Below are 26,188 nucleotides of genomic sequence, written 5' to 3' on the forward strand. Positions count from 1 at the left end.
TGCTACTCTCAGTTTTGGTTAGAGAAGTTTCTCTTTTCAGATGGCAATGGCCACTGGGATGACCCAAAAGGGAACATGTGCTGAAACATCTCACAACCTACAAGGCTCAGGGTCCACTGTGGAAGAGATGGCAGAAAGGATGTAAGAGACAAAGGAGGGTTACCACTCCTTACATACAACTGTCTAGACATAATTTGGCCTGGATATGCAAGACCAGGCAGTGCCTAGCAATACCCACACAAGACACTTGTAATAGGATAAAAAGATAATGACATCAAATTAAAAGAGAGACTAATGGAGAGCGGGAAATGGATAAAACAGATCGAGGAGTTATGGAGGGAAAAGTGGGGGAGGGAAAAGGAAGGAAATACCATGGTTTATTGTCCCTAAAGTATAGAAGTTGTCAACCTACCTCGAACAAAACAAAACAAAAGCTTGAGCCTTGCGTGGTGGCACAAACTTTTAATCCCAGCACTCGAGAGGTAGGATTGCCATGAGTTCGAGGCCACCCTGAGACATAGTGACATAGAGACATACATAGTGAATTCCAGGTCATCCTGAGCTAGAGTGAAACCCTACCTAACCCTCCTGAAAAAAAAAAAAAAAAAATCACCCATCATGGCTCAGGGAATTTTGTGGAAAAGGGGTCAAAAAGATTGTCAGAGTCACTAGTTGAGACATCATGCCCAGAGGCATTCCTTCCCTTAAAAATTGACTGATGCTCCCACAACACATATATCACAACCCAATAGCGAATACCTGCAGCCCCACTGAGGAGCATCCCCAGAGGAATAGGGGCAAGAACAAGGAAAAAAATGTGGTACCAACACAGGATAACATAAGACATATATTGTTTAATAATGATAATAAAAATAAATTTTTAAGCCCACTGTTTGTCTGGCCAGAGTGGTTCAGCTCCACTCCTCTTCTAATAGGCCAACTTCTCATCCTATATTAGAAATCATGCCCTCAATAAGGTCTCTCTCAATAAGGTCCATCTTCATTTTCTGCTCATTCAGTTTGACCACAACTCCTAGGCTTGTGCCTATCCCTCTGAGGATATCCCTTTTCTTTCTAAATCTTTTGGTGGTTTTGTGTGTGAAAGATGGTGTGATGATTACAGGGTTATCAACTTGATCGCTTTAGTAATCCACAAATATCTGTTTCAGTTGAGTCTTCAAGTTTTCTTCTAGGAAGGATTAACTGGAGAGAGCCCTGCCCCCAGAGTAGGCAGCCACCCTCAGAGGGGGACTTTAACAGTAAGCTCTGGTTGAAAAGAGCACCGTTCTCTTGGATGTTGGAGCTGCTTGCTGCTTTCCAACATGGATTGAAGACTACCACAGACTGAAGGCCAGCATCAACTGAACATGGGTTGAAGACCAGTGGCTCCTCAAGAAGCCTCCAGGCCTTCAGTGCTGAATTGGGACTGCTGAGGCATCTAACCATGTGGACTGGGCAGCTACCAGGTTCCTTGATTCTTTGGCCACAAACTGTTTTTGAACTGCCATAAGCTTATCCAATAAATTCCCTTTTTAAATATAATTCATTCCAGTGTTTCTGTACCTCTAGAAAACCCTGACTAATACAGATGGCGACCTAATTTTCTTTGGTCTGATAATCTTGGCATGTGGACCAATTTTGGTAAAATAGTTTCCTTAAATTCTTTCCCTAGAATATCCTTTTACCTAGCAATATAGAGTTCTTTCTCCCAAGTGGTGCATGTGGTGTAGGATATTTAAAGTTTTACATTGAAGAGAAGGTTCTTGAAGGCATAAATGAACATCTGATGTTACATACTAGTCTCAGTGGTCTAGAGGAAAATCTGCTTTTTGGGCCTCCTTTGCCTCTTCATTCATATGATTGAGTCTTTCACTAGGAATTCTAATTCCCAGACCAGAGGAAACATCTTTTCTTCTTTCAGAGCAGCTACTCTGGTGCAAACATCTGAATTTCAGCTGCCTTGATTCATGGGTCCTCTCTCTTCTGATGTCCATGGCAGTGCATAATAGCCACTTTAGCAGAGGTAGCTATAAGACTTCCTTGACATGAGGGAGTCTGAGGTGATCAGGAGACTCCTCTCCCTCCAGATGGCAGCATGTACATAGACTATCAGAAAGGTGTATTGGGAATGTTTATAAATGTTGACTAAGCTTTAGAGACATAGTGTTACTTGTGCGCTGGTATTGTCATTATCAGTTACTACATCATATCTAGCTCTCTATGTTCCATCCTGGACAAATGAATTTCCATCTCTGCACAGTTCAAGGTTAGAGTTTTCTAATGGTTGCTTGCTAAGATCTGGTATACCTGCAGATATTTTGGGCTGCAATATATAGTTTCTTGAAGTTTCATCAGAGCCTAGTCACAGAGTGTGTGGCCCTGCTCAGAGGGGGACTTGAAATAAGGAAGCTGTGGGTTAAGATTGCCTTTCTTTCCTTCCTCCCTTCCACTTGGCTGCCGGAGCTGCTTGCTACCTTCCAGCGTGGATTGAAGACCAGTGCAGACTAAAGACCAGCATCAACTGAAGATCTGCGTGGATTGAAACCCAGTGGCTCCCCAGGAAGCCTCCAGGCTTTTCAGCACCATCTGCAGAGCTGAATCGGGACTGCTGAGCATCTGGCCACGTGGACTGAGCAGCTACCAGGTTCGGTGATTTTCGGGCCTGCAACTGCTATTGGACTGTAACCTGATCCAATTAATCCCCCTTTTTAAATAATTCACTCCAGCTGTTCTGTTCCTCTAGAGGACCCTGAGAAATACAGTGGACATAACCAATGCTAGAGCACATGAAAGAGCAGGTGGTTTTTTTTTGGGGGGGGGGCGGTATTTGAGGTAGGGTCTCACTGTAGCTCCAGTTGACCTGGAAATCACTATGTAGTCTCAGGTTAGCCTCAAAATCATTGAGCTCTTCCTCCCTCTGACTCCCAAGTGCTGGGATTTAAAGACTTGCACAACCAAGCCCAGATCAGGAGCAGCCATTAGTTATTTGAAAAAATGCTCAGTTTTGCAGTTCATCACATGTGGGCTAAGAAATGATTCTTCTTGTCCCTTGAGAATCAAGGGGCACAGGTCCTTTCTTGAAGCTAACAAAGATTTGGGAGCTCCAGAAATGCATACAGACTCAGAAATGTAGTGAAAAGTAGAAGCAGCAAACTTTGTTTTCTAGCTATAAGCAATAGTTCCCTTTGAGGAAGGAGGAACCTCAAAGCTACATTTTGGCAGATGGCTGATACCTTCTAAAAGAGAAACATTTGTGAATGAGGAAGGAAAATTGAAAAGATCTCAAAAGTTTGTCAAATTTTTCACAAAAACCAGAGTACTTTTTCCACACACAGAACAGAAAGAAATATACATATTACTAAGATTGTACTAATTGTAGGGAAGGAATCTGAGTATCTGAGAATCATGGAAATAGTGTGGAAAACACAGTAAGATATTTTCCAATATGTTTGAAGTAGCAGCAGTTTTTATTTTCCACTCCAGGACTGTTTCTGTATGTCCCAAGAGTAAGGGTACTACGGTGAAGGTAGGAACAGGAAGTTGTTTTTCCTCCAAATTTCTTTTTCTCAGGGAATTCTGTGGAATAGGTAGAAGACAGATGTAAGAGCCACAGGTTGGGATGTCATGCCCAGGGGCACTGCCTCCTCCAAGTAACTGCAGCTCTCACAACAAATAACCCATAATCTCATGGGGAATACTAGCAACAATACTGAGGAGGGTCCCCAGCAAAATGGGGGTAAGGATAAAGGAAAAGATGGTAACAATACAAGATGTATCCATACAAAGTATGTAATTAATTTAAAAAATCTCTAAAGAAAAAAAAATAGGAGTTTCTACAGAGTTGCAGTTGATTCAACATAGTTGTATTTGCTATTCAACACACTTTTATTAAGAGAACATAACTGTAAGTGAGATATAATTATTTTGTTTTCCTGAACTGTTTGAATAACCAGCTAGACTAATGTAGGCAAGTGTCAAAGTGCAACTATTTCTCCTCTTTGGCCGAATCAAGTTTTCCTTTCCAGCATCACTTCATCTCTAATGGTCAGGCGTGAACTATACCGAGCTCACACTGAAGCAAATAAGAATTCCTGTGGAAACAGCAGATGCTTCAGTGCACTTTGGAATCATGGGTTTTTTTTTTTCTATGCATAGTAATTCAAACTATATTTAAAATTTTTAATGATGTAATTGAGAGCGATTTTTCAGAACAGACCAGATTAACAACTAAGTGGTCCATGGTAGAATGCACAATTTGTGATATTTCCTCTCAGAATTAGACAGTTTAAAAAATTTGTTCATTTTTATTTATTTGAGAATGGCAGAGAGAGAAAGAGGCAGATAGAGAGAGAGAATGGGTGTGACAGGGCCTCCAGCCACTGCAAACAAACTCCAGATGCATGCGCCCCTTTGTGCATCTGGCTAACATGGGTTCTGAGGAACTGAGCCTCGTACCAGTGTCCATAGGCTTCACAGGCAAGCGCTTAACCACTAAGCCATCTCTCCTGCCCAGAATTTGACAATATAAATAAAAATGTGTTGAATTTAATTTAGCTAAGTGTCATGTAAATTCTCAAGTAAAAAGTTCTTGAAAACATTGTTAAACAAATAGCATATGGAAAGCTGAATACCTATAAACTAGATATAAATAAGTCAAGCAATCCACCTATACTAGTTGCTTCAGGTTTGCTGAGATGAACTTGCAGACTAGGCACAGATATGGGTGAAGGGAGTTATTGAAGCTTAGAGATCCAGGGGAAGTTCCATAATGGCATAATGCTTTCACAGAACCAAACATACAGAGAGATACACAGGCCAAAAAAAAAAGTGATTACTAATAATCAGGAAAAAATAGTTTATGGGAAATATTAGGAAAAAGCAAAAACCTGTACCCGCTAAATCCTGTTTTATAAATAGGGGTAAAAATATTTAAATGCATGCAAATACTTGTTTAACTTGCCCAAAATAATAGTATTACTCAAAGCAGATAGACACTCATATCAAATGACATTTCAACAAGTATCTGGTCTTAAAAGGCAATATTTTCTATAAATAACCTGAAGTTTACTATCAAAATACAAAGGGAGAAAGGCATATGAAGCAGTCTGTGTGGAGTTGAGTCTCAGAGGAAATGAAAAATAAGCTGAAGTCTGATGGAAATGGAGTGAGTCAGGGGGTGACACACATGGAAAAGGCTCCTAAAAGGAAGTGTAGATTGTAAGTGGGTGAGAACAGACCGAGAGACAAGAGTAATCTGTATATAGGACTAAAAATACTAAGAACATGTGGTTAGTAGAGTGAATTCAAAGGTGGCAATGCAAAAGGTGTTGTAAAAGAGAAAGCTGTTTAGTCAAGTACAAGAAGATCATGATAGACTTTCTAAGAGCTGCTGTGGATGGATTTGATTTGGGGGGGGGCAGTTGTAAATCTCTTCAAATGACACATGAAATTTGTTATGTTTACTCTACAGAATGTTATAGAGATACAGTAGATTTTGATACATAAAATAGTTATCAAAATGGAAGCTTATTGAGTCAGAAATTTAACTGATCCTAAAAGTAACAGGAGAATGGGAAAGACTAAGAACTTTTACAGTTTTGAAAAAGAGAGAAAATCAGAGGACTTATATGTTCTTTTTTTTTTTAACTTTAAACAGATTTTTATTACTCAAAGGTTGTCACATAATTGGATACTTGTCTACTTTGTACAATTATTCTTACTCTCCACAGAAAGGCTGCTTCTGAACTTATCTGGCAATGGCAAGCACTGAAATCCTGACTTGAACAGAATTGTAGTAGAAATGCCTCATTGATTTAAGTTGAAAGCAGTACATTGGTACACAGCTCTTGCACCCAGTATCAGGAATGTACAAATGTCTTTTTTATTAAAAATACAAAATAAATTATCTGTAGGCATGGACAAATGACAGCAGTAAACCAGTATATATTGTCAACTAAAACCAGTAACTGATGGTTATAGTGATTTGCTTAAACATCAGCCAGCCTTTTCTTCAGTCATTTTCTTCAACTGACTTCTCTGAAGTTATTGATGAGGAATCCTGCCTTTGAGCTTCCTGTCACAGTTCATTACGAATGGCAAAGCACTATTCTAGGACTTATAACATGCCCCCTCCCATACCACCACCCATTCCTCCCATTGCGCCCATTCCAGGGTCCTTCTCTTCCTTGGGAATTTCTGTGATTACAACTTCTGCTGTAGTTAGCAGGGAAGCCACCCCAGCAGCATCCATTAAAGCAGTTCTTACAACTTTTGTTGGATCGATGATTCCCTTCTCCACCATATTCACAAATTCTCCAAGCATAGCATCATAACCAACTTCTGAGGAACTTTGCAGGATTTTCTCAACTATCAAAGATCCTTCAACACCTGCATTCTTAGCAATTGTCATTGCAGGGATTTTGAGTGATTTTCTAATAATGTCTATACCAATTTTTTGATCTTCATTAACAGGCTTTAAAGAGTCCAAGGCTGGAGTGCAGCGGAGGAGAGCACAGCCGCCCCCTAGAACAATGCCTTCTTCTACAGCTGCTCTCGTAGCATTGAGGGCATCTGTAACTCTGTCTTTCTTCTCATTTACCTCCACATCGCTTGTTCCACCAACCTTCAGCACAGCTACTCCATCTGAAAGTTTTGCAAGTCGCTCATTCAGTTTTTCCTTTTCATATTCACTAGTTGTGGTGTCTAACTGCTCTGTTATTTCTTGAATACGTTTTTCAATTTGAGTTTTGTCACCTTTTCCTTTCAAAAGCATGGCATCATCCTTGGTGACAATGACCTCTCCGACTTTCCCTAAGTCATGAGGCTGAACATCTTCAAGATTTAGGGTCAGTCCCTCTTCTCCAAACACTGCACCACCAGTAGCAATAGCCATATCCTTAAGCTGGTTCTTTCTATTGTCACCAAAACCCAGAGCTTTGACTGCTACAACCTGAAGACCAACTTTTAACCTATTTAAGACCAGTGTACTTAGAGCTTCACCATCAACATCTTCAGCAATTATGACTAAGGGTTTACGGTGAGCATTTGCAATTTCAAGAGCAGGTACAATGGACTGGACACTAGAAATTTTCTTTTCACTCAACAGAACATAGGCATCCTGGAATTCACATTTTTGACCTTTTGATGTGTTAATAAAGTATGGTGAAATATAGCCTCTATCAAACTTCATGCCTTCAATAATTTCTAATTCATCATTCAGTGTTTTCCCATCCTTCACTGTGATGACACCCTTTCTTCCAACCTTTTTCATTGCATCAGAAATGATGGTTCCAATTTCTTTGTCTCCATTAGCAGAAATTGTAGCAACCTGAGCAATTTCCTCAGGTGTTGTCACAGGTTTAGACTGCTTCTTAAGTTCAGCAATTACAGCATCAACAGCCAACATTACACCTCTCCTGATTTCCACTGGATTAGCACCTTTGCTGATCTTCTCAAAACCTTCCTTGGCAATTGAGCGTGCCAGTACTGTAGCAGTGGTGGTGCCATCCCCAGCCTCTTCATTCGTGTTATTGGCAACATCCTGAACCAGTTTAGCTCCAATATTTTTATACTTATCCTTTAAGTCAACTGCCTTTGCAACAGTCACACCATCTTTTGTTACTTTAGGACTTCCCCAACTCTGTTCAATAATTACTGTTCTTCCCTTTGGCCCCATCTTAACGGCTACAGCATCGGCTAAAAGGTCTACACCTTGAAGCATTAAGGCTCGGGCTTCCGCACCAAATTTTACATCTTTGGCATAAGCCCGAGTGAGATGAGGAGCCAGTGCCCGGGACAATGGTCTCATTTGTCGTAGGACTGTAGGCAGTCGAAGCATTTCTGCGGGGCGTCGGCAAAGGGGCACGCGGCGAGACGGGCCGTCAGCGGCGAGTGAGAGGACTTATATGTTCTTATTTCAACTTACTATGAAAGCACAGCAATGTACTTAGCTTATGGATAGAAACATATACCAATGGCATCAAATTGAGATAATAAATTCTTATGTTGAGAATCACTTAATATTTTTCAAGTATGTAACAATACTTCACTTGGGAAGGAATAATCTTTCCAACAGATAGTGTTTGCACTGCTGGAATTTATAAGCAAAAATAACTCAGTATAATCCTTTCCAGATCAATCCATTTTTCTGCGAACTTCATAACATCATGATTTTTTTTAACCGCTGTGTAGAACTCCATTGTATAAATTTGCCACATCTTCATTATCCACTCATCAGTTCCATTTCCCAGCTAATGTGAATTGAGCAGCAATAAACATGGTTGAGCAAGTATCTCTAAGGAAATGAGATGAGTACTTAGGATATATGACTATGAGTGTTATAGCTGAATCATATAGTAGATCAATTTTTACCTTTCTTAGGAATTTTCACACTGATTTCCACAATGGCTGGACCAGATTGCCTTCCCACCAGCAGTGTTTTAAAGGCTTCCTGTATCTGCATTGGCACCTCTTTCCTAATTTGGGGGCAGTTTTCTTCTATGATTTTGTTGAAGAAGCATACTATGCCTTTGGAGTGAAATTATTCTCCTTGTACCATCCCTGAATTCTCATTCTCCTGGGTCATTTCTGATGCATTAATACTTTTTGGTGGATTTATATGGTCTTGATTTCTGTTACATTGTATATATTTTTGCATATTGGATTATTTAATGATTGGATTTTCCAGTTAGCTGTGTATTCTTAGATGTATCAATTTATCTGACTCTAAGAGTATCTACAAAAGTGACTAGGTGTTGGGTGTGCCTTATTTGAGTATTCAAGTAGGCTAAGTGGAACAAAGTAAGGCAGATTCTATAACTGGGCAATGTACAATTACAATGAAAAACAGCACAGAGTATTCATCCAAGTTTAGGTATTATATGACAGCCAGATCCTCTGTCCCTTAGGCTGTGTAGTGCCTCACTCACTCCCTTAAGCCTGAAAACAGGCGGTTAAGATTTCTGGTCTGTAGAGGGATCCAAGTCAGTTTGTGACCAGGTGGGAACCTTCCCTAATATAAACTGAAGAATAAACAAATCCACTATAATTCAAGAAACAACAAATGACAATCCCAAAAAACAGCTTATTTAAGAATGGCAAATTTGGGTTGGAGAGATGGCTTAGTGGTTAAACGCTTGCCTGTGAAGCCTAAGGACCCCGGTTCGAGGCTCGGTTCCCCAGGTCCCACTTTAGCCAGATGCACAAAGGGGCACACGCGTCTGGAGTTCGTTTTCAGAGGCTGGAAGCCCTGGCGCGCCCATTCTCTCTCTTCCTGTATCTGTCTTTCTGTGTCTGTCCTCTTAAAAAAAAAAAAAAAAAAAAGAATGGCAAATTTGACCATCTGCCTGATTTAACGTATAAGTTATCCTGATATGGAAGGTTCAGGCATATATACCAGGTTTATTAAGCAGGTACTTACCTGTTGTAATCCATTTTCTTTTTGGGATGATTTTGGTCTCAGATGCACTCTTGTTTAGGTCCCTCTTTGGTGCTCTGTCAGTTCAAGCAGGTATGGCCAGATCCCTGGACTGCTGCCCTTTTTCTGAGGGCTGGGTACTGGAAGTGGGGAAGGGGAGGGAGCCAATTATGCTCTAGCTTGCCCACTGTTACATGTGTTCTACCTTGGGATCTGCTCCTCCGTTTTTCACTGCTGTTCTCTCTTCACTTTTCTTGAGTTTGGGGAGAGCTCCAGTGTGAGTGGAAAATCCCCTCACCTGACTTTCCTGGGGCTCAAGCTGAGCCTGGCAGTCACGCTGCCACCGTGGTCTCGTGTGCAGACCCACCCCACCGGAGGTGCTTCTGCAGTCTAGTGTGGACTCTGAATGCTCTGGATCTCCCCTACTTCTCTGCTGCTGTTTTAATTTTCCTATACACCTCACTTTTTAGTAAAATACACAGTATTTATTTTTTGCTTTTTTCCCCCCCTAGGCTACTTTGGTGTGGTACCTACAGTGCCATCTTAACCATCTTTCAGAATCAATCCCTCATTGGGATTGGCCATTAAGAGTTTAGACCTACATACAAATGAAAAGTCCCACACTGGAGATGAGGTGACGCAAACATACTTCATGTATGAGCTATGCCCAATGAAACCAGTAATACCAATGATATCATGGTTGAAAATGTATGTTTTTTGAGAAGTTATAGGTAAGGAAGCATGTATGGAGAAGGAAAAAGAGAAAAAGGGACAGCTTTCTTTCCAGTAGTATGTTTTTATTTTTTAAAGAAATATAAGAAATCATGTTGTAGATTTTTATGAGAATGTATAGAGAAGTACAAATAAGAAAACTAAAAATCACAACAGAAGTATTGCACAAATATTGCTTTGAGCTGGAAATAAATGTGTAAACATAAAAATTATTTGATCTGGACAGAAGATTCCACCCACCCTTGTACTTTCTAGTTTTCAATGGCTTTTTCTAATCCTTTTAATGGAAATACAATGGCAAAAGATAAGTATAAAATACTGATAACTTTTAGAAATTAGATTAGATGCAACTTTATATACTGTCTTGTTAGCTGTTATCATCAGTTTAAATATATTGTGAATTCTTTTCAAGTAAATGTTTTTCTAGAGCATGATTTTAAGATATCTATAACTAGATTAACTAGTTAATAATTACCTATGAGATTTCCTACTTTGTTCTTTTACTTTATTCCATTTTTATTGTTATAAATAAAACTTATGCATCAGATATACAGAGACACAGTGGCGCCCATCACCTCATTACTGAAGCAGACCAAAAATAAACCCAACATGGCTCAGGGAAATTTTGTGGAAGAGGGGCAGAAAGAATGTCAGAGCCATATGTTGGGTCATGATATGCAAAGACATTTCTCCTACCCATAACTGTGGGTTAACTCCACAATGCATATGGCCCATATACTTCAACAAGGAAGGAACATGGGCAGGGGGTATATGGATGAACCTAACAGTGGTACCAACTTGACTGTATTCACTGAGTACAAAAGTAATTAGTAAAACAAATTAATAAAAAAGAAAAAAACAAAACAAAACAAAGAAACCAAAAAAGAATGGTGATTAAACAGATAATCTAATGAAGTCAAAATCTGTGTCTGTGTTGCCCTAAACCCTTTAATACTGTCAACTGGGAGGCTGAGACTTCTGGTCTGAAGTGGGTTAGCTTGGAGCCAAGTGAGACCCTACCCTCTATAATGACAGAAGAAAAAGACAAAGGGCCTATAGGTTGGGACATGTCAAAGTCAACAATAGGCAACATCAAAATATAGCTGATTTGAGAATGGTAGAACCAACCAAGGATGCATCAATCAACTCTAACACATAATCTGTCCTGACATGGAAGGGGCAGGCCTATGTGTCTAGATTTGTAAGTACTTTTAACTTTTGGGATGGCTTCCACTCTCACTTATGCTGAGTGCTTACATGGTTCCCTATCTTTTGCTCTGTGGACATGGTTAAGATGCTTGGGTTGCTGGATATGGTATTCTGATCAGCTGTGGCTGTGCTGAATACAGTGCAGCTGGGGCAGAGTCATAGATGAGTTCTCTGGTGGTTTGCAGCATTGGCAGATGGAAGAAAAGAGGCTGTGCAGGATGGCAAGAGATGTATTGGAGCTGCTCTTCTGGTCCTATCTGTGTTCTTCAACAGCCATTCAATTGTTTCCTGCTGTTTCTTTTTAGCTTTATTGACTTTGCAAGGAGGCTGGTGTGAATAAAAATAAATCCCTTCACCGGGCTTCTGTTCCTACAGCTCTGTGCTAGGTCCAGGCAAGCTGGCACACAGACCTGATTGGACTTCTATATGAGTTGGAATAAAACTCAGTAACAGAGGCCAGTAATCTAGAAAATGGGATATATAGGGAATAGAATGGGAGGGAGAGGGATTTAAAAGGATGATACTTGTGGTTAATTTGAGTCAGGTGTCCCCCATAAACTTAGGTGTTCTGAATGCTAGGTTTCCAGCTGATGGAGATTTGGGAATTAACTCCTCTTGGAGGGAGTATATTGTTGGGGGCCGGCTTATGGGTATTAAAGCCAGTTTCCTCTTGCCAGTGTTTGGCACACTCTCCTGTTGCTATGGTCCATTTTATGTTGGCCAGGAGGGATGTCCACCCTCTGCTCATGTCATCGTTTTCAACTGCCATCATGAAGCTTCCCCTTGAGCCTGTAAGCCAAAATAAACCTGTTTTTCCCAGAAGCTACTCTTGTTTGGGTGATTTCTACCAGCAATGCGAATTTGGACTGCAACAATACTGTATATATTCAAGCAGAAGAGATTAATGGAGGTGGAAAGGCCTAAGTGAGGTCAGGGAAGAGACTGTGTAAACGAAAGGTGAAGAGGCAGGCTAATACTAATCTAAGAGGATATGAACAAGTTATATGGAAATGTACTTTTTTGGACAATGGAACAACCAGCAGCCATAGATTGTTACTAGAAAATTTTCAGTGCCAAGGATGGGATACCATCAAATGAGTTGTTGCCCCCAAAACATTAAAGACCATTGTTGAGATTCCTGGTTTCCCACCAGAAATAGTAAGACCCTATTGCTGAAGACATCACATACTTGCACTTCAAGTTCCCTGCGAAATCCTGCCTGAGCTGAAATTTGGCCAGCCAGACCAGATGAGCCAATGGCTGCACTAGTGGCATGTCTGTTATGGGGGAAACCAACCACTCTCTAATTTGACAGGAAGCCAGCTCCATGGAAGGATCCCTGATACTGAAAAACCTATGACAGGAGCCATAGCCTAGGGTCATAGTCATGAGCCCTACGGGTGTGATATCTGCTGATGGCTGGCTAAATGTATATACTGTTCTTACCAAACTGCCTACTAAGCACTTCTCTTAAATATTTATACCATATATTAATGTGACTCTCAGATTTGGTTAGACAAGCTTCTCTTTTAAGATAATAGTGACTTTGGGGTGACTCAAAAGGCACCATGATGCTAAGAAGAAGTGACAGAGGAGTGCTAAGCACTAAAACGTCTCTTTCATACCTTCAAAGGCTCAGGGTCCATTGTGGAAGAGGTGGCAGAATGAATGTAAGAGCCAAAGGAACATTAGGACTCCTTACGATGCACGTCTCCAGAAACAAAATGGTTTAGATATCCATGACCTCACAGTGCCTGATACAAGCCCATCATAACAGGAAGAAAAGATGATGACATTAAAATAAAAGAAAGAAGACTTCCACTTAAGATGGTATGACACCAAAGCAGACTAGTGGGAAAGAACACACACACAAAAAAAAGGCAAAATACATACTTTGACTAAAAAGTGAGGTGTTGAAATGGCAGAGTAGAAGAAGTAGGAGAGATGCAGAGCAACCAGAGCCCACACAGGCTGGCAGAAGTGGCTCCAGAAGCTCTGCAGGACTGTGGCAGCTAGCACCCAGCTGCAGGAAAAGCCAGGTAAAGGGATTTTCCACTCACACCAGAGCTTTCCACAAACTCAAAAAACGTGAAGAGAAAATGGCAGTGAACAATGGAGGAGCAGATCACAAGGTAGAAGAACACATGGAACAATGAGATAACTTGAACAGCCTTCCCTCCCCCACCACCATGGCCAAGTTCCAGTGAACAGAGCAGAGGTCCAGGGTCCTGGCCATGTTTACTTGGACTGACAGTGGGACTCAAGCAGGACTGCAGCATAACTGAGACCAAAATCATCCCAAAAGGTAAATGGGATTACAAAAGGTCAATATCCGGCTAAACATGGTGTATAGACATGAACCAGAAGTGCTCTTGCACCTTCCATATAGGATAAATTACATGTCAAATCTGATGGATGATCACATTTGCCATTCTTAAATAAGCTTTTTTTTTTGGGATTGTTATTTGTTGCTTCTTGATTTATAGTGGCTTTGTTTACTCTTCTGTTATACATTAGGGAAGGGTCTCATCTGGTCATAAGCAAACCAGAAATCTTAACCTCCATGTCAAGATTAAGGGAGTGGGAGAGGCACTACACATTCTAAGGGACAGACAGATCTGGTTGTTAGGTATTTTAACATATTATTCATCCAAAAGTAGGTATTATACGTTTGGATGAATAATCTGTGCTGTTTTTCATTGAAAGTGTACAATGTTTAGTTAAATTTTAGAAACTATCCGTATTTGGTTCCACTTAGCCTACTTGAATACTGTCATAGCAGGCAAACACCAAAAAGCAAGACTATATAAATCCACCAAAAAGTATTAATGCATCAGAAATGACCTCCAATGAGAATGAGATAAAGAAAATGCCTGAGAAAGATTTCAAAAGAATGATCATAAATGTGTTCAAAGAACACAAAGAAGAAATCAAATAATGACCTCCAATGAGAATGAGATAGAGGAAATGCCTGAGAAAGATTTCAAAAGAATGATTATAAATGTGATCAAAGAAATCAAAGGATTCGAAGACAAAACAGGACACCAATTTAATGAAATAATGAAGTCAATACCAGGCATAAAGAAAAAGAAAAGAACACATATAAGGAACTGGGGGGAAAAAATAAACAATACTCAAGTACTAGTTAACAAATGAGAGCAAAGGAAAAACCGGAAAACTACAAAAAAATGGTCAAAATAAATACACACCTTTCAATAATATCTTACTAACAATGGCCTCAATGCCCCAACCAAAAGACATACATTGCAGACTGAGTTAAAAAGCAACATACTTCAATTAGTTGCCTCCAAGAACTCTACCTTTCTACAAAGGATGACACTATCTTAGGGTAAAAGGTTGGAAAATGGTGTTTCAAGCAAGTGGACCTAGAAAACAAGTAGCGGATGCTATCCTAATACCTGACAAGGTAGATTTCAGTCCAACATTAGTTAAGAGAGATAAGGAAGGTCTCTTTATATTTATTAATGGCACATTCCAACAGGAGAACATTACAATCATAAACATATATGCACCTAACATGGAAGCTACTAAATTAATCAAATAAATGCTGTTAGAACTAAGATAACACAAAACACAGTGGTATTGGGTGATGTCAACATCCAACTCTCATCAATTATCAGGTCATCTCAGGAAAAAATAAAGAGGTTATAGAAAGGACCTACCAGATATATACAGGACATTTCATCCAAATGCTTCATAATATACATTTCTGCAGCACACGGAACATTCTCTAAAATACACCATATATTAGGACACAAAGCAAATCTTAACAAATTCAGGAAAATTGAAATATTTCCTTGCATTCTATCTGACCACAATGGAATTAAACTAAAAATCAGTAGCAAGAAAGGCTATAGAGCATACACAAAATCATGGAAACTAAACAACACACTACTAAATGATGTATAGGTCAATGAGGAACTCAAAAACTTATAGAGTCAAATGATAATGAGAGTCAAATGATAATGAGAAGACAACATACCAAAATCTCTGAGAGACAAAGAAAAACAAAAGAATAGATGAAACAAAGAATTTGTTATTTGAAAGTATAAACAAGATTGATAAGCCCTTAGCAAATTTGATGAAAGAGAGAAGAGACAAAAATTAATAAAATCAGAGATGAAAAAGGTAACATCACAACAGATTCCAGAGAAAATAAAAAAATCATAGGGACATACTATAAAACCATATACTCTACACAGTATGAAAATCTGAAAGAAATGGATGATTTCCTTGATTTATATGGCCTAAAAATTAAATCAAGATGAATAAATAGACCTGCATCAAGTATGGAGATCCAAGCAGTTATCAAAAATTTTCCAACTAAAAAACGCCCAGGCTCAGATGGATTCACTGCTGAATTTAATTATACCTTCAGGTAAGAACTAAAACTATTGCTTCTTAAGCTTTTCCATAAAACAGAAAAACAAGGAAACCTACCGAACTCCTTCTGTAAACCCAGCATTACCCTTGTACCGAAACCAAGCAAATATAGAACAACAACTGCAAAAAAAAGTTACAGAACAATCTCCCTCATCATCATAGATGCAAAAATTCTCAACAAAATATTGGGAAACAGAGTACAAGACTATATCAGAAGAATGATTCAACCTGACCTAGTAGGCTTTATCCCAGATATGCAGGGATGGTTCAACATATGCAAATAGATAAATATAACAAATTATATAAAGGGATTGAAGGACAAAAAGAATCACATGATCAAATCATTAGACACTGAGAAAGCATTCGACAAAGTCCAACATCCCTTCATGATAGAAGTCCTACAGAGACTGGGAAGAGAAGGAACATATCTCAATATAATAAAGGCAATTTATAATAAACCTACAGCCAACATAGTACTAAATAGGGAGAAAATGGAAGCTTTTCCACTAAAATCAGAACAAGTTGTGACCACTGTTCCCACTTTTATTTAATATAGTTATGGAAGTCTTAGCCATAGCAATAAGGCAAGAGATTCACATAAAAGCTAAAAATTGGAAAGGAAGAGATCATTATCATTATTTTCAGATGACATGATTTTTTTATATAAAGGACCCAAAGACTCCACTAGCAAACAAAGCTGATCAAAACCTACAGCCATGTAGCAGGATACAAAATAATTACACAGAAATCAGTAGCTTTCATATATGATAATAACACACAGAGGATGAAAGCAGAGAATAACTCACATTCACAATTACATCAAAGAAAATAATGTACCTTGGAATAAACTTAACCAAGGATGTAAAGGAGCTCTACAATGCAAACTACAAAACACTCAAGCGAGAAATTGCAGAAGACAATAGAAAGTGGAGAAACATTCCCTCTTCCTGGATTGGAAGAATCAATATTGTGAAAATGGCAATCTTACCAAAAGCAAACTACACATTTAAAGCAATCCTTATCAAACTTCCAAAGGCAGTTTTCATGGAAATAGAAAAAACAACCCTAAAATTCATTTGGAATCACAAAAACTTCGAATATCTAAAATAATACTGAGCAACAAAAATAAAGCTAGTGGTATCACCATACCTGATTTTAACCTATACTACAGAGCCATAGTAACAAAAACAGCGTGATACTGGCACAAAAGGAGACATATAGATTAATGGAACAGAATAGAGGACCCAGATATAATTCCATGTAGCCCAAGTATCTATAGCCCCCTGGTATTCGATAAAAATGCCAAAAATACTCATTGGAGAAGAGACAGCCTCTTCAGCAAATGGTGCTGGGAAAACTGAATATGTATATGTAGAAGGTTGAAAATAGATTCTTTTCTCTTTTCATGTACAATAACTAAGGCCAAATGGACTAAAGACCTAAATAGCAGACCTGATACTCTGAATCTGCTAGAGGAAAAAGTAGGAGAAACCCTTAAAAATATTGGATTTGGCAAAGACTTTCTAAATATTACCTCAATTGCTCAGGCAATAAACCACAGACTAACCACATTGACCTCATGAAATTCCATAGATTTAGTACTGCAAAGGACACTGTGAATAAAGCAGAGTCAACCTAGAGAATGGGAAAAAAATCTTTGCCAGCTATATATCTGATAGAGCATTAGTATCTAGGAATTACAAAGAACACAAAAAGTCAAATAATAAGAAATCAAACAATCCATTTGACAAATGAGCTATGGAGCTAAATAGAGAGTTCTCAAAAGAAGATATACAGTGACGAATAAGCATCTTAAAAAAATGTTGTATATCCCTATTCATCAGTGAATTGCAGACTAAAACTACCTTAAGATTTCTTCTCACTCCTGTCAGATTGGCTACCATCATGAAAACAAATGATCATAAATGCTGGTGGAGATGAGGAAAAAGAAGAACACTTCTACACTGTTTGTGGGAATACAATATGGTCCAGCAGTTGTGGAAATCAGTGTGTAGGTGTCTAAGACAGCTAAAAATTGATCTACCATATCTGTAGCATTCCTAGGCATATAACCGAAGGACTCATCTCATTTCCTTAGAAGTACGTGCTCAACCATGTTTATTGCCACTCAATTCATATTAACTGGGAAATGGAACGAGCCTAGATGTCCGTCAACTGACGAGTGGATAATGAAGATATGACACATGACACATTTATACAATGGAGTTATACTCAACAGTGTAGAAAAATGAAGTTATGAAATTTGCAGGATAATTGATGGATCTGGAAAGAATTATACTAAGCGGGGTAACTCAGGCCCAGAAAGCAAATCGCTGCATGTTATCTGTCATATGTGCAATCCTAGCAACAGATGATTGGGCTTCTGTGTGAGAAGGAAAAACAGTAGCAGAGGCCAGTAAGATAAAAAAAAAAGAGAAAGGGAAGAGAAAAGGATTGAGGAGGGTACTTAATGGGATGGTATTGTATATGTAAGTAGAAGAATAGATTAACAGGGGAGAAAAGTCCAAAAGTGAGGTTAAGTAATGGAAATGTGGAGTGAGGGCTAATCAAAATCTAAGTGGCTATAAATAAATCATATGAAATCCTCTAGTTTTAGATAATGGAACACTCAGGAGCCATAGATTGTTGCTAGTAAATTTTCAGTGCCAGCAATGGGATACCTTCCAGTGAGTTTTTGGCCAGGGCGGACCTTGATGCCTCCCAAAACATTATAGGCCATTGTTGAGGCCCTTGGTTTCCCACCAGGAATCGATGGTAAGACCCTATTGCAGATGATGCCACATACCTCAGCTGCAACCACTGAGGAATCCTGCTGGAAACGAGCTGATAACCTCCTTCATGTAAACCAGCTGTCAGAATGCTGAAAGAAGCCATTCTACATGCAGTTCTTTGGGAGAAAGAGATACTGGTGAAGATCCTCAACAGTGGACACTGCAAGCCCTATAATTGGCCAGTCAAGCCAAATGTGTGCAATAGTTGTATATATATCTATATATCTATCATGGTGGAACCCAACTGTCCTTTACTTGTACTGGTGTCCTGCTCCATGGGAGGGAATACATCCATGATACTGAAAATTTAAACAGGGTTAGTCATGAGCAGTATAGGTGTAACATCTGCTGATGTCTGGATAATAGTATATATCATACTTCCCAGTAAGCACTTATCATACCCTTATATTAATACTACTGTCACTTTGGGTAGAGAATCTTCTCTTTTCAAATGGCAGCTACCTTGGGATGACTCAGAGGGTATTATAGTGGTGGAAAGAAGTGACTGGAGTAGTAACATCTCTAATACACCTTCCAAGGTTCAGGTTGCAGAAGAGGTGGCGGAAAGTATGTAAGAGCCAAAAGAAAGGTAGGATAATTTACAACGTGCTCCCTCCAGACAAAAATGAGCTGGATATACATCACCCCACAGTGCCTGACACTACCTACACAAGACCCTCATAAGAGGAAGAAAACATCATTACATGAAAATAAAAGAGACGCTGATTGAGATGGGGAGGGGATGTGATGGAGAGTGGAATTTCAAGGGGGAAAGTGGCCGGAAGGAGGGTATTACCATGGGATATTTTTTGTAATCATGGAAGATGTTAAACTGAGAAAAACAAGGAAAAAGTAAAATAAAATAAAGTGATTGAGAAAGGGAAGTGGTTTGATGGAAAGTGGAGTTGCAAAGGGGAAAGTGGGAAATGGATTGAATTACCAATGATTATGGTATATAATTATGGAAGTTCTCAATAAAAATAAATTAAGGGCTGGAGAGATGGCTTAGCAGCTATGCGCTTGCCTGTGAAGCCTAAGGAACCTGGTTAAATGCTCGCTTCCCCAGAGCCCACGTTAGCCAAGTGCACAAGGGGGCACTTGTATCTAGAGTTCTTTTTTGCAGTGGCTGGAGGCCCTGGCACACCCATTCTCTCCTCTTTCTCTCCCTCTCTGCTTCTTTGTCCCTTTGTCTGTCGCTCTTGGATAAATAAACAATAAAAATTTAAAAATATATAATTTAAAAATATAATAATTTTTTAAAAGACTCAAATGCTTTTCTATCCATCCATGTTACTCTGCAAGAGAAACTTTTGAAGAATCGGATAGTGATACTGGGCTTGGTGGTGCATGCTTTTCCTCCCAGAACTTGGGAGGGAGAGGTATTGGAATTGCCATGAGTTTGAGGACATTCTGAGAGTACATAGTGAATCCAGGTCAGCCTGGGTAAGACGAAAAACAAAAGAAAACAACAAAGAGAAAAAGTGGGGCTGACAAGATGGCTTAGAAGTTAAGGTGTTTCCTTGTGTAGCCTAAGGATCCAGGTTTGATTCCCTAGTACCCACGTAAGCCAGATGCTTAATGTGGCATTTGCATCTGGAGTTTGTTTGCAGCAGCTGAAAGGTCCTGGAATATCCATTTTCTCTCTTTCCTTCTCTCTCTCTCTCTGTCAAATAAATAAATTCTAAGGACAAAAAAGAATTGAATAGTGATGGTACATTCTATTGGTAAGCACTTGCTCTTAACTCATACTGGGACTTGAAAAACTTAATCTCTAGGTGTTGTAGCAAAATGAAGAGGGTGCTAGCATAAAGATTAATTGCATCACACACTAACACATATGCACTTTCACACAATCTCTGTAAGGAATAGTACTTATGGCTAACATGTTCACAGGACTGGCCTTTTTGGGTCAAATCAATTTTTAGAGCATGTGCTGCTTAAGCACGCACTACAAGTTTTGTTTTTATGATAAATTTCCTGCTAATTAATTTTGTCAATACATTCCTGATAGAAAGCAAGCATATCTTCAACATAGTAAGGTTTCCAAACTTCCTGGTTACATAGCTTTTGTCCTCATTTCTTCCCTTCTGCTCAACTACCAGGGCTTCTCTATTACCAGTGAAAGCTCTGTAGTTTTACTGCCTTCCTTTACTTAATCTTTTTTTTATTTCTGAAAACAAGTTTTTATTTAAATAAAGGTTTAAATATATTACATAACATTAAAACTGGAAAGGAAAAGAAAACCAAAAACCAGTTTGTTACTTCACATGGCATAGGGCAGCTGTTGCTAGTTAGGTTGTAAGCACTAAGCTGGCTGCAAAACTGAAAGTGTCAGTATGGTGGTGTTTGTTCCCTTGTCAAAAGTTTAATTGGTATTAGACTGGCCTCACATTCTGTTTTGATGGACATCCCTTATATCTAGGATATGTCTGCTGAAAAAGACAACATTGGTGACAAGCCAGATGTCTTAACCACCTCATCGGAGGAAAAATGGCCTTTTCTCAATTCTGCTAGCTTGTCAGGATAGACACCAAGTGTTTTTTTTCTTGAACTGCCAGAGGCTCCCTCTAGTGGCACTGCTGCTGTTACTGCCTTACCCCATCTTCTTCCAACTCACGTAGGCTGTTCAAACGTTGACATTCCCCTAGTGCAGGGGACTCTAGAGTAGAGGTAGAGCTGAGGAGTTTCTGGCCATACCTAACCTTCTGTGGTCTTGGGGCTCTGGCCTGGGTGAAACTTCGTTTCTGCTTTGTTTCAGGCTGGACACTGCCAGGTGCCTTCTGCCTGACCTCCGTTTAAATGAGGGACTTCAAGACTAGACAGCATGGCTCTTTTCAGTTTATTGCATGAAGTTACACTAGTCCAAGTTAAAAGCGGACCCCAAATGGTTACATTATACAAGCTGTGAGGTTTTTAAACTTGTGACAAGGGACAGAAGGGACATTCTACTCATTGCAAGTAAATCTCACTTATACTTCAGAGAGCCACAAGCACTTAAAACCCATGAACCTTCAGCTGATCGTCCTTAGCCAGTCCAATCTCTATTAGGAACTGGCATATGTTCTTGGGCTGGTCACCCGGTAGCTGAATCACTTCTCCATATTCTGGATGTTCAATTACAGTACCATTGCAGGCAAATTTCTTCTTGAACGCCTTCACTAGTTTCTTTTTATCGTAATCATCAGCGATCCCTTGGACAGGGTCTTCCTGCCTTTATGCTGTTGAATTCTTATATGGATATAATCCTCAGTGCCGGCAGGAAGCAGGTCATCGCCCTTACTTGCATCAGCAAATGGGTCGAAAGAGTGGAGGTTCTGGATAGCGGACATAAGATACGATTCCTTTTCCTCGGTGGAAACGGCCTGCGGAAGGCGGCTGCGGGAGAAGGCGGGCAGGGGTACGGAGCGTCGGGAAGCGAGGGGGTTCGAGGGTGAGGCAGCTGAGTCCTCCGCGGCTCACTGACTGGGGCCCTTTACTTAATTTTAAAGACAATGTCAAACTTTTTTTCTTTTATTTTTAATGGCTATTACAAACTGTCATCCTACACATATTCTTTTGACACAAAGTGGATGCACTTCTACAATTCTTGGTTTTCTTTTGCTCCCACCTGAATTTTCTTCAGAATCAGAATTGAGCATAGAAAGTGGATGAAATAAAACATTGTCTCCTACTCTTTATTGTCTTGTGAGGTGGTGGTCATAAGTGAAAATGACATTAGGATGTGATAAAATTGTGATTATGGTAGCATAGGGAAGATTTACATAGTGCCAAGTAGGGTTTTCTGGATGAGGTGACACTGAAAAAAATTCCTGAAGGAAGGACAGTCATGTGAGATAAATTACCTGAGACATGCCTCCTACAGAGCCAAGCGCTTAGAACGTGGTATAAATAATGCCATCCCCTCTTTGTCTTTTTCAGTATTGTAGGATTTCATGCTTCTTTTATATCAATGACCATTTTTTTTACATTGGTCTTTATCTGTATACTAGACAGCTTCAGGTTAGCTGAAATGAACTTCCAGACCAGGCACAGTCATGAAAGAAGGGATATATTGAAGCTTACAGATTAAGAAAAGTTCCATAATGTCACAAGAAGATGGCTTGTTTTCACAGGCCCAGGCAGAGAGAGAAGACACAAGCAAAAAAGTCAAAATCATGGGCTGGAGAGATGGCTTAGTGGTTAAGAGCTTGCCTGTAAAACCTTAGGACCCCGGTTTGAGGCTCAGCTCCCCAGGACCCATGTTAGCCAGATGCACAAAGGCGCACACGTGTTCGTTTGAAGTGGCTGGAGGCCCTAGTATGCCCATTTTCTTTCCCTCTCTCTATCCCTCTCTGTCAAATAAATAAAAATAACATAAAAAATTTAAGTCAAAATCCAAAAGGCATATAGAACACTTCAGGAACTCTAGGCACTTGGCATACCATTAGATTGGAATTTCAAACCCATCACCACACCTTAAAATCTGCCCAGTGACCAAATGGCTGCAGATCCAAAGTGCAAACTAAACACTGAGTATATTGGGGCTGTCTATTAAAACGAATGTAATCTGTTCCCATTTTCATGCTGCTATTGCTACATTAAGTCTTATTTTGTAGTAGTGGAGTCTTGCTTACCCACTGCCTGTGCATTAACCTGGACTCCATCATGTGAGCACCCATGTGTAAACAACTACTCCTTCCCTGCAGCACTGTCAGCCTGGAAAGGCTGCTGCTGTGCTCTGTGGAGATGTACTGAGAACCAGCAGTGAGAAAGTTCTCACAAGTGCTGTGCACTAAGAGGTGAGAATCAGTTCTTTCTGATAAGAGAATAAAAATGAACGTGATTGAGAGAGGAAACTAATACCAAGTATGATCAGATCAAGATGCCTTGACCTCTTTGATACAGATTCCACTTGCAGAGAGGAAAGAGATCTTGTCTTAAGGAAGGTGTAGGACACAATCTCAAAGTTGTGCTTTCACCTGAACACCCACACACATTGTACATATTTTTCATATATAAAATAAATGTTTTTCTTTACTGTTTACAGCTATACATTTGATTTGAAGTACCTAGTCATTTCTGAAAAAAAAAACGCATTTTTTATTTGGACTATACATAAGGAAACATTTACATTAAAGCAAAATTACATTTTAAGAGAAGAATATATTTTGCAAAATAAACTTGAATCTACTTATCTACCTATCTTTCTATCAACTATCTCTGCTTTTGTAGCTTTATCATCTAGAATATTCATTGTTTTTAGTTAATATGGAGGAGTAATATCAAAATAATTAACAATTTAGTTTGCAAATCATGGGAGCAGTATTTTAGTTAAGGATGAAAAGCTTGGGGGTGGTGGGGAGAGGAAGAAGAAGGAAGAAGCCTAACCAGTGCAGTTCTAAGCTAGAAGAGGCCACGCTAGAGCCTCTTCTACATAAGATTCAGAAGAGTGACAGAGAATGGGACTGCTTAAAAGGTGAATATATATATATATATATATATATATATATATATATATATATATATATAATTTATTTATTTATTCACTCTCTATTGATGTGATTTTCCCCACAGTCTCTTTACATGTGATGATCCTCATCATCCTTCACAAGTAGTTATTTTTCTACTTTCATCTCTCTCCCCCCCACACACACCCATAGTCCATCACTATCTTTTATTCTCTCTCTCACTTTAGTCCCCTTTCTTTCCCCTCATACTCCTCTTTCTACTTTCATATCACTCAACATATATTTAAAAACAGATTTTGCATGAAAACATGCTAATGATCTCCAACTCCATTAATTTCCCTATGAATGTCATAATTTGGGCCTACACCTATTAAACTCTCTACAAAAAAAGTAAAGGCTATCTCATTTGTCCTGGTGCTAACTTATTCTCCGTTGGAGAATCTGGTCTCTTTTTCAGATAGATGCAGCTCCTAAGGAGAGAGCCGCCCCATCATACCTCAAAACGGCCCTGGCTGAAACTAAGGAAAATTGGTGAAACAAGCAAGGATGCTGTTTTCCTGATGAACCGGATACCAGCACAAGGTGGAACAAGACCAACACAGAAAAATCAGCACCTACCAAATCAGAGAGCCAGAGCTTCAGAGGCCCCCAACACGTCATCACTAAAGCAGACCAAAAATGAACCCAACGTGGCTCAGAGAAAATTTGCAGAAGAGAGGACGGAAAGAATGCCAGAGCAACATGTTGGGTCATAATATGCAGACACATTTATCGTACTAACTGTGAGCTAACTCTACAATTCACGATCCTCTTCAAGGAAAGGCCAGTGGGGAGGGTGTAGGTCATGGATGAACCTAATAATGGTACCAAACTGCCTGTAGAATAGAAAACTAATTAAAAAAATAAAAAATAAAAAAATTTAAACAAATACATAAATAAAAATTTATATATTAGGGAACAGTGAGAGAGGGAGGGAAAATGGACACTCCAGGGCCTCTAGTCCCTGCAAAGAAACTCCAACTGCAAGGGGGCCACCTTGTTTATATGGCTTTACATGGGTACTAGAAGCTTGAACCTATGTTGTTAGGCTAAGCCCTTATTCTTCTATTCCATTGTATAAAGTCCCATTGTACCACAACTTCTTTATCTGTTCAACTGTTAAGTGGCCTGGAGCTATGGATACAAGGCCAGCCAAATGGTCTAAGACAATTTCCCCTTTTTTATTTATTATTTTTATGAACTGGGCCCCTCTGGGACTCAGTGTAGAAAGACTGTGTCTTAGGTTGTTCTCTATGATATTTAGGCCTTACCCATCATCGGTACATGAATTCCATCATTCATGCCCTGACTAAGTTTGACCTAACTCGAGAGAATCTTACCCGTCTTGACTACCAGCTTCTGCAGGGGCTTTGAGATAATGTCTCAGGAAGCCAGGGTCCGGTCCGTAGCTGTCTCCTATGAATTTTTGTATGGATATCTAGGCAAGGCAGCCTTAAAAGTAGATATTAAGTCATCAGCAGCTTTAGCTGTATCAAAAATAAGCTGATTATTTTGTAAAAACAATATCTGAATGTAACTGAATTATATCTAAGGAAATAATATTGTTGTGCCAAATATCTCTTAAATGTATTTTCCTAACTCTGTTAGCTGTAATTACATTTTTTAGAAGTAACACAAATCTATTGAAAATCTACATGACCCTCCAAACCAGTTTTAACTTTTAACCCTAGTATACAGAGTATCTAACAGGTATCTATGTATGTATCTATGGTAGGATCAAGCCCAAGATCTTAAAGGGAGGTATAGTTTGAAATTTTTTTTAGGAGCTACTTTAAAGTTGTGAGTATGAAGAATAGTTAGACATTAAAAGTACAAAATAAAGTCTAAAGCCAAAGCACACTTTAGGAACTCCTACTAGGCACACTTTGTATATCATTAGATTGAAATCTGAAACCAACCATCACACTTTACGATAAACAATTGAATATATTGGGGTCTATTTATTTAAATTGTCACATTCCGCCCCTGGAGTCCAATAGATATATAACTATTACACATTATTAATTGTTAGAAAAATTTAAAAATTTAAGGTAAATAAGGCCTTTTGTAGTTGGTCTTGTGGGGGTAAGGATTCCCCCTTTTGTTTTTGTAATTGAGATTTGAGAGTTTGATTATATCTTTTAATGATA

At 39.2% G+C, this 26,188-nt stretch overlaps 1 protein-coding gene and 1 pseudogene across 1 annotated transcript; both read right to left on the reverse strand.

Annotated features, from left to right (window-relative positions):
• Positions 1-5,858: 5,858 nt before the first annotated feature.
• On the reverse strand, positions 5,859-7,876 carry LOC123453345 (60 kDa heat shock protein, mitochondrial-like). Its single transcript, XM_045130453.1, has one exon. It carries the CDS (start codon positions 7,835-7,837, stop codon positions 6,116-6,118), a length of 1,722 nt encoding a protein of 573 aa, XP_044986388.1. The 5' UTR covers positions 7,838-7,876; the 3' UTR covers positions 5,859-6,115.
• A 13,498-nt stretch (positions 7,877-21,374) lies between these two features.
• Positions 21,375-21,944, reverse strand: LOC123453308 (annotated as a pseudogene).
• Between the last annotated feature and the right edge of the window lie 4,244 nt (positions 21,945-26,188).

Source organism: Jaculus jaculus, chromosome 11, assembly GCF_020740685.1.
Source record: "Jaculus jaculus isolate mJacJac1 chromosome 11, mJacJac1.mat.Y.cur, whole genome shotgun sequence".
In the NCBI taxonomy this organism is placed as follows: domain Eukaryota; kingdom Metazoa; phylum Chordata; class Mammalia; order Rodentia; family Dipodidae; genus Jaculus; species Jaculus jaculus.